This window comes from Barbatula barbatula (assembly GCF_947034865.1).
Source record: "Barbatula barbatula genome assembly, chromosome: 13".
NCBI lineage: Eukaryota > Metazoa > Chordata > Actinopteri > Cypriniformes > Nemacheilidae > Barbatula > Barbatula barbatula.
This window is the reverse complement of record NC_136776.1, coordinates 16,572,919-16,586,873: the sequence shown is the minus strand read 5'-3', so window position 1 is coordinate 16,586,873 and position 13,955 is coordinate 16,572,919. Positions and strand designations below refer to the sequence as shown.

The following is a 13,955-nucleotide window of genomic DNA, read 5'->3' as shown; positions in this document are numbered from 1 at the left end:
TACTTCATTCCATTAAAACAGGTAAACTGCTATAAAGATTTTCTACATTTACACAATATATTACATCATGTTTTACACTATATTTACTGACTACTGTATTTACACATTTGGATAAAGGTTAATGTTTAAATTCATATTGAAATAAACTAATATTAAACATTCTTTAATATTTGTATAGCTTATATTTGATAATAAATTGTACTTTCGGTCATGTTAGCGCCAACATTGTTTTATTCTCCATTTATCCACCTATAGACTTTCTTGCAACAAACACCAACGGCTCACATGTTAAAACACATTTAATGTCTAATTTATGCAGGAACTGTTGGCACAGTTTATTTGTACTATTTTATTTTACTATCATTATTTAAAAAACATCATTCCTCGTGTTTTATACATTCTTCAAACATGTAAATCTTCTGTGTAAAAAGTATTAATCCAAGGACTGCTTATGATGTTCTGCTTACAGCTTAACATGAAATCCTGCAAGATATTTCTCTTTCTTCTTCTTTTGAAATGGAAGGAAATCACAACAAACACTGAAGGTAGGGCTGTTTGTGTTCTGTGCCAAAATCATACCAAACTGTGGCCTCGGAGTAAACTGAGTATTGAAAATGCCTGTTTTTCTCCAAAGGAGACCTTTTATATTCTTGTACATACTTATATCATTTCTTGTAGAAGTCACCTGTCATGAGCAAGATCTCAATAAAGTTCACATTTTAATGGGACATCCAGGAGTCAATCCACCTTATAAATCTGGACATGTCTTGGTTTTCAAATGTACTCATGATAACATGAAGATGAACGGCCAACGAGCAATTGCATGCCAGTCAGATGGAAACTGGGATAATCCATATCCACAATGTGAAGGAAAAGGTTTATTGAACTTTCAAATGCTTAACACTATGTTTTTCTGTGACCTTTTCTGATTTGTAGTTTTGTTTCCAGTCAAATGTAGCCACGTCTTAATACAATACAATTAACAAAATGTTCCTATTGTACAAAACTTGGTGTCACTGGGTTCAAGCACTCTGGGTTTTATCTTGTTTTTTCCCCGTTTATTGGCAGTTTTTTGTTCAAAGCCTCTTCTGACTGTAAACAAATCCAAACTTATTGATGAAACCCAATATTCACATGGAGACACAGTACGCTATGAGTGTGAGGATGGCTATGAATCTATGGGAGAGACCACCGCCAAATGTGACGTGCACACTTGGATTTACCCAGAATGCATTAGTGAGTCAAGTTCTATAAATCCTGTAATTTGAATATAATATATGCACATTACATGTAGATACATGTCTACATATACATGCCATATTATCCAGTATATGCAGGCATTGTTATTTATTTAATACATGAATATTTTATTTCAGAAAAAGCTCAGTGTGCCAAACTGTCAGAGAACTTGCAGTTTGTGACCCTGTTAGATGAGAAAAATCTATACAACAACTTTGATACTTTGACATACAGGTGCAATAAACCATATGACAAAATACCAGGAGGAACTTTGATGTGTAAAAATGAAAAATGGTTTGGAACGATTGACTGCGCAAGTGAGTCACATTTACAAAAGATTTATAACAATAAGTCTGAAAACTCATTTAACATTTCAATTAAAAGCAAAATATTGAAATGTAGCTATTAAAAAGGTAAGTTCATCAGTATTTTATTGATGAACTGTAGAAAACTGTTCAAACCAGACATACATGCGTTTGTGATTTGTTCAGGCAGCATTTGTCCTCCACCACCTTTAATTGATGATGGAGATTATAACATTGAGAGTGAGATTGATGAAATCATCACAAAGGTATCATACTCTTGCCGATCTTACTATGTGCCGGACAAACCACAGAGATTTTACATGTGTCGGGATGGGAAATGGGAGACGCCTCCAAAATGTCTGAGTAAGTCATCCATTACCAAAGTAGTCGAATTCCATTACACTCCTAAACACATACAGTACTTCTGGACAGATTACACGAGCCATGCAAAATAATAATGCAAATGAACAAACAAGTAAAGATGATATGAAAGTATACACGTCCATCTTATAGACATCTAGCAAACACTCACAAAAGTGTTTGTTTGTTTGTTCATTTAAGTTTTTAACAGAAATCGCTCACAGCACCTTTCATCCGTTCTATTTTGTCTCTCGCAGAGCCTTGCGAATTTACACCTGAGATTTATAAGGAGTACAATATAAAACCTCAGCGAGATAAATATGTAAAACACAGTAGAGAAAGCTTTACACGTGATTGTGAGTATGGATGGATGGTTGGAGGTTCGAGAGGAAAATACAAAGTTAAGGTGTCGTGCTCTGATGGGAAGATGACAATTGATAATAAATGTGAGTACATGTTAGTCTCTTTATATTTATCACAGTGTTGGTTTAGTCACGGTGCACAGCTGAATGTGTTATAAATGTTATGTTATCTTATGCATGTCCTGTAAGAGGAAGGTTTGAAAAAGCGACAGATCATTCAGAGACCATTAAACTCTTCTCCTCACATGAGTTTCCATCAGGAGAAGAAGCAGTTAATAGTTTACTCATGTGATCACATGTCATTTTATTATACTGTATATAGCCACAATCTTTTTTCTTTTCTTTAGGTGACCAAAGATATTAAACAAAATAAACTGAAGCACACTGAGGTAATGCATGAAAGTTCACAATGAATCTGAGAGAACGTTGTTGAATATTGTTCTATTTTTATGCACAGAAAATCTGAAATCAATAAAAAGAAAATATGACAGGGTTATCAAAGATTTGATTTCTTTGATCACATTTTATATAGAATACTTAATTTCATCCAAAGTATAATCGGAGATGATAGGTTCTCAAGTCAAACCCCATTCTGTTAGTCTCGACACAACAAGACAACATTTTTATTTAAAGGCAATAATTGTTCAATAAAAACAAAGTGAATATCTTATTCTAATGTTCAGTGAGTTATAAGATGTATTCACAGTTTCATAATGTTATGTGTTAAGGCCTGCAGATTTCTGATGTAACCAAACCATGAAGATGGACAGACACAGCGACAAGAGCACTCAAACGCATTTATAACCACTGTTGCTTTAGTGTAAAAGCTTATCTTATAGTTCAATTTAACTTTGAAAATGACCCAGATATTATCAGATACTGTATAAGAGAAAAGTCAAGATCTTTGACCAAAACATGATTTAAATACAGTGTTGTAAGCCATGACTGTGTGTGATGGAGTTTTTGTTGTCTGGTCAGGTGGAAACATTTTGTTAAGATAACATCAGATCACCAAACCACAAACAAGTGACATCAAAATCTGTTCTGTATGCAATGGACATTTTAGGATGAATCACAACAAAACAAGGGATTCTAACTTTGGTGTGTTGTATAAAAAACACCTCATAAATAGACACATTATAAAAAGAGAGAGCACTGAGCATGTGTTACTGAAAGATGTTTGATGTGGGTGGAAGGACATTATGGGGAGGGACAACGCTGTTGGGAGGGTGCAGTATGAGTCAATGTTTTTATTCCCGGAGAAGCAGAGGACCTTGATACTTGTTTTACGTGCACCTAAACACCCATTTGATTTAATTCCATTTGACACATGCTTGCATTTCTCTGAAGATACTGGTTGTCAAATATTTGCTTGACTGAACATTCTTCAAACAGATCACATCTCTGGAAAATGGAAATATATCCGATAATCGTCAGTTTGATTTTAGGTTTAAATACACTTGGATCCTCAAACGCAGCAGGTAATAAAATGTTTCATTCAATTGGACGATTATAATTGATTCATGAGAGATGAGAAGAATCTGTACACTTAATGCCTTTCAGTAAAAGTATCAGTTGATTGTTTAACTAAAAGCATTTAAAAAAGAGATGGACATTTGAACTAAATCATGAAAACACTAAATAAATAAAGTTGCGAAACGGTACATCACTGCCCGATTTTTCATATGTGTACAGCTGCAGTAAATGTTATAAATTATGCTAAATGTTCAATACATGCATAAAGAATGATCATTGTCTCATTGGGTTCCCTTTCTGTTTGTCTCTCGACGTTGTTTCGAGACTGACAGAATGGGGTTTGACTTGAGAACCTATCATCTCCGTTTATACTTTTGAGAAGGCCAATGAACTTGGCGAATGGGACAGCGTGACCATTCATTCTCCTTTTTGTTCTTCGGAACCTGCAAGGCTTATGCTGAGTGATCTTAGATTCTTTCTACTGGGTCTATGAAGCAAAGCAGCGGAACTCGTCCAAGCGTTTTGCCACTTCCCCTGTGCGTTTCGGTAGTTGTTTCTAAATGGGCAAATTCTCCTACAGCGAGCACATGTCACCAGGCATGTCTCGCCGCTGTAGTCTTGGGTGCGACCGTCCCCAGCATGCTGAGGTAGCAATCGTGGATATGGTAATGCAGTCATTGCTGGTTGTTTGCGTGGACACAGCCACAATACCGTCTTGGATAGCAACATTGGATGGCGTCTTTCTGACATCAGACGCTGAGGACTCGCAGCTTGAGCCCAGGTCAAGACTGACGCAGAGTTGTTTCAGCTATGCTAGCCCGGCCGCCATGAGCATCGGGTTGCGGTGCACTTTACTGCCTTCCCAGCAGCCCACAGCCGGAGTCTTGGTACCTGGATACGGAACATGGGGAACTGCGTCCCGCATAGGGGCCAGTTTCCCGGAAAGGCATGAGGAGCACGAAAATCTGGAGTGCCCTCTTCGGGGTGTTCATGGTAGATGAGCTTGGTCGCCCTGACTTCCCTCAACTCTGGAGCACCTAAGGGCAATGTCGGTAGCCCAGATAGAGCGTGCTGTTATGGGACCTTCCGAAGCTTGTAAGCTCTCGTCATCGCTGAGGTTGGACAATGTGCACTTTGGTGGTCTGAGGCAACTTGTGCAGATGTGAGATTTCAAGAAAGCCAGCTTTCTAAATGCATCCATCGCGCAGCGTGGGATGTTGGTGACACCGGCAGCAGACAGAGGAACGTCTTCAACCAGCCATGACCAGGCCCCGGTCGGTATTTGCAGCCCTCCAGGTAGTGGCCCGGACGGGGACCACCCAGGGAGACTTGCGCAGCTCCAGTAATATCGTCGCTGTCGAGCCGCACTGGGATGGTCCTGGCCACGTCCCACCTCAATCCTACCCAGGGCCTGTCGACCATTTTGCCCACTTTCTCCCTGGGTGCCCATGACATGCAGCAGCCTCAACTCGAAGTTGCGCATCCAACTTTCGCAGCCATCCGCACCCTCCATTCGTCGCTGCGTCCGGCGGCAAAGACTTTAGGCAGGTGAGTTAGCAGACCGGCTTGCCACCTGCCCTCACGAGACAGCCATGCTGCCCACAACAGAACATCCCCCCACAGGGGCAATGAAGCAGATCCCCTCGCTAGCTCCTTCATCATGCTATCTAGGTGCACGCCAGCACGTCACGACGAGTAGTGAGGACGATTCGGTTCGTCAGGCACCCCGCCCAAGTTACCTCAGTCAGAGGTGAGAACACTCCCGTGCTTCGGTCTGAGGTTACCAGCCTTCTGGAGAGGGGGGCGATCAATGACGATCGCCAGAGTGGGGGGCAATGCCGGACGAACGCCAGAGCAGAAGGGACCGCAGCATCGCGCTCTTGCATAGATCATTCAAATGGGGACATACCTGACGAAGAGATGGATGAGGAGTTATGAGCATACTTGAGCCACGAGATCTGTTGGCTGCAGGAGCTGGGATTGTGGGACGTCAGACAGCTGAGTCTTCATTCTAGATTCTGGTGGGCTCACTCACACTGCCAGTTGGACTGGGGATGGAAACCTGAGGACAGACTAACAGAGGCCCTATCTGTCTGCAGAACTCTTTTCAGAACTGGGAGGTGAACCGAGGACCCCAATCGGAAATGACGTCAACCGGTAGACCGTGGAGACGTGGTCCACCAACAGCTGAGTTAACTCTTGGGCGAAGGGGATCTTGGGCAAGGGAACAAAATTGACCGCCTTGGAGTAGTGATCCAACACCATAAGGATGATGGTATTATCGCTAGAGGGTGAAAGGCCGGTGACAAAATTCATGGCAATGTGTCACCAAGGGCAGGAGGGGATGGAAAGAGGATGGAGTAGACCAGCCAGTGGTCGATGAGATGGCTAACATTGAGCACACACTGAGCAAGCCAACACAAAGCTCTGGCGCACGGAAACCAAGGTTCCTTGAACCCCTGGATGGCCTGCCAGCCGGAAGTCCCGTTGAGATAGGTCCGAAGGAGGGAAGATCCCCATAGTGAGATGAGTGCCGGTGGTGGAGGGTGGTGCAGTCCGGGACGCCAACAGGAACTTTGGAGAAGTAGAGAATAGGCTAACGAGAACTGAGGGAACTAGGTTAACTGCTGGAGATATTACTACACAAGACAAGATAGTTTTAACTACAAGACCTAAAGCCAAGACGGCAGAGCACAGCGTTCAGAGGTTTACCTTGTGACGGTCCGAAAAGACAAGAGAACGAGAGGGACTTAATAGGGGAACCTAACAAGGCTCAGGCAGCGAGAAATCAAAGATAAGGATGATAATGATGGCCAGAAAGAACTACAGGAGAACAGGGTGAAGTGGTGATGAGAACCTGGTGAGGGAAAAGCCTGACAGGGGGGATGAGTGAGGTAGACACCGGACGTACGGCAAGCTGACAAAAACACTAGTACGTGCCTCCGAAAGAACAACCACAGACAAAGTGACAGGAAGGTGACAGGAAGGTGATGCTTCACTATTAATAAGAATAAAGGATTCTGAAGAATCTATTGAAATAAAGAAAACAAGGCTTCAAAGTTATAGTTTGCAATAATTGTTAATGTAATTTTATATTATGTTTTTAAAATCTCTATTTGGTCAAATCCTCCTATATTATTATTTTGCTTGTGGCTATATAAATAATATAAAGATCCAACACAAAGTCAACAGTGCCACAGTCAAATATGCCCCAAAACAGTTATGCAAATAATTCATTTAAGTTTGACCCCTTTATTATGCTCGTTTTATTCAGAAATAACCTGTGAACTCAAGAATGTAAAATATGGAATAGAAAATATTACACCAGAGGGAAAAACTTTCTTTCGAGCTGGAGAGACGGTCCGTATTACCTGCTCTGAAAGATTCTTGCTGTTATTTACAAAAGAAAGCACAAAAACATTTCACTGTCAGAATGATGGGGAATGGGACAGCCGTCCTACTTGTGCGGGTGAGCATACAGAGAAGCTTTTATTGGACTTATTGCTTAACTCGTTGTATAATTGTTTTATTATAATAAATCTTGAATAACAAATCTTCTTACAGAGATTAGATGTGAAATTCCACGTGACAGACGTCTTTATTATCCAAGTTATTACTTCTATGGAGAAATGAAATTGGATGCGAAAAGATCTTACAGCTGTTTGTCTCGATATCGTCAAACAGCAGAGATGGCCACATGTACAAGAGATGGTTGGAAACCAGATCCACTGTGTGCTGGTACTGTATGTCTTTCTATCCATCCGCAATCGGTGCTATTAATACATCATATAATTTACATTCTAATACTGTGATGAATTTGTTTTCCAGACATTACCTGTGAAGCACCAAACATCCCAAATGCAAAGATTGTGAGTCGTGAACGCACTAAATACGATGTGTCCTCAAGAATAGAATACAAATGTCTTCCAGGATTCGAACCCGAGCAACTTATACAAATCACATGTAATTCTGCAGGCGAATGGATAAACAAACAGGACTGCGTTGGTAAATCATGTTATTATCATTCATCTAAACACCCTCAACATCTGAGTATTGTGTCAATGAGACCGTATTTATATACTTCACAGTAAAGGAAGGATCTTGCATTACACCAATTTTGGAAAACGGGTACATAGAGAGAAACCCCCCTACAGAGGACAGTATCTATTATTCATGCAACACAGGTTATAAAACGGTCTTTGGGTACTGGTGGGGAGCAGTGACGTGCCACAACAGCCGCTGGTCAAATGAGCCGCAATGTATTCGTGAGTGTTTTTACTGAATCAGATTTCACAGCCCAGGAGTAAATTTTACTTTATATTAAGTAACAAAGTAAACTATATGCAAATTTATTGAAAATCAGTATTGAGAATGATTTGCTTGGGTAGTATTAACTAAACCTCAAGAATATTTTTTTTCAGTGGAATGTGTTTGTTATGAAAATGTGTTTGTTGGGTTTACAGCGGAGGACAAATGTGGTGTTCTGCCAATTGTTCAACATGGACATCTAAAAGAAACAATCCCTGGACAATCTGCAGATATCGTATGTGATCCAGGATACAAATCATTAAAACAATCTATTAAATGCGACAAAGGTACATGGGAAACAATAACCTGTGAAGGTGAGCCGTTTCATAAATCTCTCTGTATATACAGTATGTTGCAAAACACAAGTGACATATTACATTAGATAAATGAATACATGTTAATTATGTTGTGGTTTTGTTGCTGAAAGTTGGCAGTTACTGTTTGCTATTAAAGCATTCCTAAACATCAATTCTGCTGTCATTCAAGACATTCTGGAAAAAAATATAGTATATTAATTCAAGTGTATAATGCATCATGCTTAACGCTATGTTATTTTTTGCATTCTGCCAACAAGTTGCATTGTAAAAATGAAAGACTCTCAAATCTTGTGATTTTCCAGTGGATGAGGAGGGTTGTGACAGTCCTCAAAGAGTTGAAAACGCGGTCATCATCTCTAAACCTCAAGAACGTTGTAGCGACTATGAGTTTTGGGGAATAATTAACTCAAATGGATTGAATATTCATTAGTTTATGAATATAATTTGCTTGTCGTTAACAACAAATATCAATTTCCCGATAGGGGAATTGTTTAATTAAGTACAAGTAACCTTTATAGAATTGCTTTAAGTTATCTGACGACTTCGTTTGTCCTGCAAACTAAAGTTGTAGACTTCCAACTCACTTCTCAATAGAGGATTACTGCTTTACAAACGTTTAAGAAACATTAAATTTCTGATCAGGATAAAATAATATTTCCTATGTTCTTACAGTTTGTATTACTAAAATAGTATTACAATATACAGCTTAAATAACGTTTAAGATCTTATTTCATTGACTTCGAGTTATATGAGCAAACAGCAGATTCAATTCAGGTGTACTTTTGGGATTTTATTGACTACGAGACAAAGGGGAAATAAACCAACTAACTAAACAATGATGAACAATTAGACAAACACACATGGAACGTAAAAGCAGTAAAGAATGAAAGTAATAGACAAAGTAGGAGTGGCATTATTACATCAGCAATTCACATCTGCATAAACCATCAAGGACAACCTCCTTATTGAAAGGGGTAAAACTTATGTGCAGCTATTTATAAATAGACCAGATACTTGCATTGGCTTTTAGATGTGCTGGGACATGTTCTGGTCTGCGCTGATGGAAGTCCTGATGCGTTTAAAGCGAGCGGTGAGTCCGTTGGGTTCTCCCTGAGAACCGGATTGGCTGCCGAAGGAAGTACGAACTTAGCCGAAGCAAACTGCCGAAAAAGGGCTGTCTCCAGGGAGGAGACAGGTCTTGAGATATTGAAGGAACAGCAACGAGCGCATTTTCTTCCGTGCACAGATGTTTTAACCCTGAGGGCGTCACGCCCCTCCCGAGTGGGCGATCCAATGTAGTGAGCTGATTTTTGAGCGGGAAAGGTTCCTTTGTCCGGCTCAACAGCCCATTTGCATTTATGGTCACCTGGAAGTTTTGGCGCTGTAATATTCTTAGATGAAAATAAAACGAGTATGGTATACAATACATTACTGTGCTATACACCATCATCTAAAGAAGGAAAAGGGGAACCTTTATGTATGAAACATGATAGGGTTATTAGAACATTGACCCATAATTTGTACAAGAACACAATTATGAGCCTAGTTACGGTGTAACACCTATGCCTTTGATATTATGGTTAGGCTAGCATATCATGGGAACAAACATAAACGGTAGAAACAATTATTTACACTTTAAGCCTTTGGCAAGAGGGGAGAAAGAGACATTCTTTGGTAGACTTTGAATCTCTCTCTGTTCCTGGTGCCACATGGCTTTTGTCACCTTAGGACGCATCCTGTAAAAGGCATTTATGACCTCGTCAGGTAGTAAGCAATGCCAATCTGGAACAAAGGAATCGGACAAGAATATTTACTCGGCACACAAACCGAATGCGCATGTGTCGAAGTGCTCTGGTGAACACGCACCATAGACTGAAAACACACAGGACAATATATTGAATAAACTTGTTAATTTGTTTCGTTTTTCACACAAAAAGTATTCTCGTCACTTAAAAAAAATACAATTGAGCCACTATGAGCGGATGGACTTATGGATGGTCTTGAAAAATCACAAGATCATGTGGTTGAGTAAAAAATTACAACATTTTTATTTTGAGGTGAAGTTTTCTTTTAAGGTTCCTCGACATCACCACCGCCAAGCCTCCGAAAACGCTTTCGAACTATAAAAAATATGTTCCCTGGAAAGTTATCATCTGTGAATGAATCCGCATCTACGTTTTAAGAGATTTGTGTCCATGTTGCATTATTTGTGAGCTTTATATGCGCGATGACGTGTAACGTCCCCGCCAAAGTAAGTAGACACCTTTACAAACTTGATAGTAACCACCATTTTAAAGACACAATCAGGCTTTTAAAAAACAGTGTGTTTTATGTCAAGGAATAAAACGTTAAATAGTTTTAGCCCTATTTGCCCTGCACAACAGCTGCAACCACCTGTGGGCATCAATTGTTCTCTTCCTTCGAAAAGATAACATGTCCACAGACAACTCAAAATCAGTGAAACAAATTCAACGATGCATGCATTACTTATAAACAATTTATAGGTTTACATTAGGCTTCCATTCAATTAAACTTCATAATATCTAACATATAACAATTTTTAAACGTGCATGTTCCTATAGCACGGATACTCGCACAACACTGCAGGTTTGTTTGACTTCTTGAAATGCTGGAGACTGATCGGCAAATGTCTAAACTTCTGCTCTGCTCATGAAAGCAAACATAACTTGCGTCTTTCAAACAGCTTTGTAGTTCGGTTTGTACTTTGTCAAGACACTAACATACCGCCATTTGAACTCCTCTGTCAACCTTGACAGCTGTATGTATGGACTTCATAGGATTCATATGCGAGAAATACTGCTCACACGGATATGATGAGCGAAGATCAGCACACCAATACTAACGCGTTGCAGTTTGCTTCAATCTGATCAACGGATACTTTGCTGCATGGTTTGTCTTTAAAACGTTTTACTTGTGATTATAGCCAGGCAACAAGTTCTGTATCATGCGCCACAGAGAGCCGTAACTTCCATAAAAGCATGACGCTCGCTCTTCTAAAGTCCTCGCACTCTGGGTATCTTGAAACTGGCCTGCGGGCGCGAGAGGTTCCCACAGATGCGTTGTTTGAAGTTGATTAGTTTCGTGATACTTGCGCATAGCACTGCATGATTCATACGTATGTACAATGTTTTTAACAATCAAATGATGGTGAAGGGTGAGACACCTGCAGAGTCACGTGGTTTTTAAAACAGCCACGTGGTTCCAGACCACAGACCTAACCCAACCACCACAACCACCTCTTAACCCCCCATCACCCAATCGTGGGTCTCCAAGATTTCGGTTTGAAACTTGTGTCACTGTTTAGTTTATCATATGTATAATCTGCAAACAAAACATCCTAACGGCAAATTAAACAAATTGCATTTACCATGAACTGTAGTATACTGCTTAATCTTTGTCTTTGATACTGTGATTTCATTAGGTATCATTTGTCCTCCACCACCTTTAATAAAAGATGGAGATTATATCATTGAGGATAAGAACGACGAGGTCATCACAAAGGTATCATACTCTTGCCAATCTTACTATGTGCTGAAAATACAGAAAAAACATTACAGCTGTAGGGATGGGATATGGGACACCCCTCCAGAATGTCTGAGTAAGTCATCTAATACCATATTATTGTCAATCCTGTTATGAAGTTTATTCTGATGTCTTTAAATCAGTTTGTCTCTCTCATAGAGCCTTGCAAACTAACACCTGAGATTTATATGGAGTACAACCTACAACCCGTCCAAGATAACTACATAAGGCACAGTGATGAAGAGATTCAACTTTATTGTAAAGAGGGATGGCATGCTGGAGGTTTCCAGAGATCAGATTATGTGATGGGGACATGCTCTGATGGGAAGATAACTATTAAAAAGAAATGTGAGTACGTGTTAGTCTGTTTTCACTTCACACATTAATGACAGTGCTGTAGTCACACTGGACATCTGAATGTGTTTCATCAAAGATCAATTCTGCATTTTATTTAAGTGATGTTTTACCATAATAAATGTACCCACAGTACCCACAATAATAGTGTTTTTATCCTTTTCTTAAGGTGATACAGAAAATATATTTGGATAGACTTGGGTTAACACTGAGGTAATGCAACAATGCAAATTTACAATGAATTTAAGAGAAATGTAGAAGTAAAACATTTATACCAACCAACCTGTAATGATATATTTTCTGTTTCATTATATTTTGTATTTAGACCTGAAGATTTCTGATGCACCAAAGCATGAAGATGGACAGACACACGAGACAGAGACACAGAGACAAGAACACATGAATGCATTTATGTTGCTGAAATCTATATGCTTACCATAAAGTTTCATGGTTTCAAATAATCTTTATAAAATTCTCACTTCGGAATAAAGATTCACATTCAATCTGTTGCAGTGAGTTTGGTTTATCATTCAGTAACATTCTCCTTTTTTATTAACACACAAATACTAACTATATTGAAAACTTTAATAATACTATCATTATTTTATTATAATGTTTATTTGCCTGTACGTTTCTTTAAACAACATGATTCTGTTACTTGCCGAGCAAAAGCCCAATGACTGTGGAGGCCTCGTGTTGAGAAACTCTCTGAGACGTTTGAATCAGATAAATGAATTCTATAATCTGACAAAAGTTTTAATATATACACCAATATCATGCAATCCTTCATTTCAACCTTCTCAGATTGATGGAGCTTTTTTTCTGGATGGAGGAAAAAAGGTTTATGCCGTATCAGAGATCTATCTATAGAGCCACTATGGTTCCCAATCTTTTCAGTTCAAGTACCACCTTTAATAAAACAGTTATTCCAAGTACCAATGACCGCCATAGAAAAAATCACATGAATAAACATTAAAATGAATAGTAGATCTGTGAATCTGTATCTTTACACCTAAATTCTAATGTGTTATCAACAATACAAACACTTTCTCATTTTCTCACACTGTCTTCAAACTAACTACATTTTCCATGTTTTTTCACCAAAACTCACAGTCGAATCTTCACAGAGGTGTTATGCAATGGGGATCATGCCATTTGGGTTATATGTTCAGTGGCCTAGAAGACGGGCACACACTACACCGCCAAAAATATAATTTACGGTGTAAAGAAGTGGGATATTTTTAGAGTTTGCTACCGGAACCCCTGACGCATATGAGCGTGAGGTCCGGCTATGACCCAGCGCAGGATCGCATCTCTCCGTGTCTTCTGTGCTGGGAGACCGGTAAAGAGAAACAGCTTGTTCCACACGTGATTCGTGAATGTGTACACCGTTTTACAAACTTTTGTCACTCTCTGAATGTTTGGGCATTTTAATGTGAATTAACACGTTGTCTGTAAATGCACGTTCTAAGACTGAACTTTATGCTGCATGATACAAAAAATTATAATAAAGTCATATATCCAAAATCACTGCATATAGCAAGCAATAACAGACTTTCAGAACTTGTCATTCTTGTCAGGAGGACGGAGAAAGAGTGTGCAGGGAAAAACAGGAGAAAGGGCCTTTATGACTGTTTCAATGTTAAGATGCTTTATTTCATTCCTCCTTTACATGCGGAAAATAAAGTAAC

General features: G+C 39.4%; 1 protein-coding gene and 1 long non-coding RNA gene across 2 annotated transcripts; both read left to right on the top strand.

Moving 5' to 3' along the window:
• The first annotated feature begins 2,213 nt into the window (after positions 1–2,213).
• Positions 2,214–3,094, top strand: LOC306902870. Its single transcript, XR_013787492.1, has 3 exons — positions 2,214–2,350; positions 2,614–2,655; positions 2,995–3,094. It is a non-coding gene; the product is annotated as an uncharacterized lncRNA (long non-coding RNA).
• A 340-nt stretch (positions 3,095–3,434) lies between these two features.
• Positions 3,435–12,773, top strand: LOC306902849 (complement factor H-related protein 1-like). The gene is made up of 10 exons (XM_079471719.1): positions 3,435–3,747; positions 7,017–7,211; positions 7,307–7,480; positions 7,571–7,747; positions 7,831–8,007; positions 8,206–8,364; positions 11,810–11,986; positions 12,070–12,258; positions 12,434–12,477; positions 12,590–12,773. Exons 1-9 carry the CDS (start codon positions 3,678–3,680, stop codon positions 12,457–12,459), a joined length of 1,344 nt encoding a protein of 447 aa, XP_079327845.1. The 5' UTR covers positions 3,435–3,677; the 3' UTR covers positions 12,460–12,477; positions 12,590–12,773.
• Positions 12,774–13,955: the final 1,182 nt, after the last annotated feature.

Coding starts and splice junctions, on each gene's coding strand:
- LOC306902849 (XM_079471719.1), top strand. CDS start 3,678: ATGGAAATATATCCGATAATCGTCAGTTTGATTTTAGGTTTAAATACA. Junction 7,212..7,306: donor CAGCCGTCCTACTTGTGCGG/GTGAGCATACAG, acceptor ATCTTCTTACAG/AGATTAGATGTGAAATTCCA. Junction 12,259..12,433: donor GATAACTATTAAAAAGAAAT/GTGAGTACGTGT, acceptor CCTTTTCTTAAG/GTGATACAGAAAATATATTT.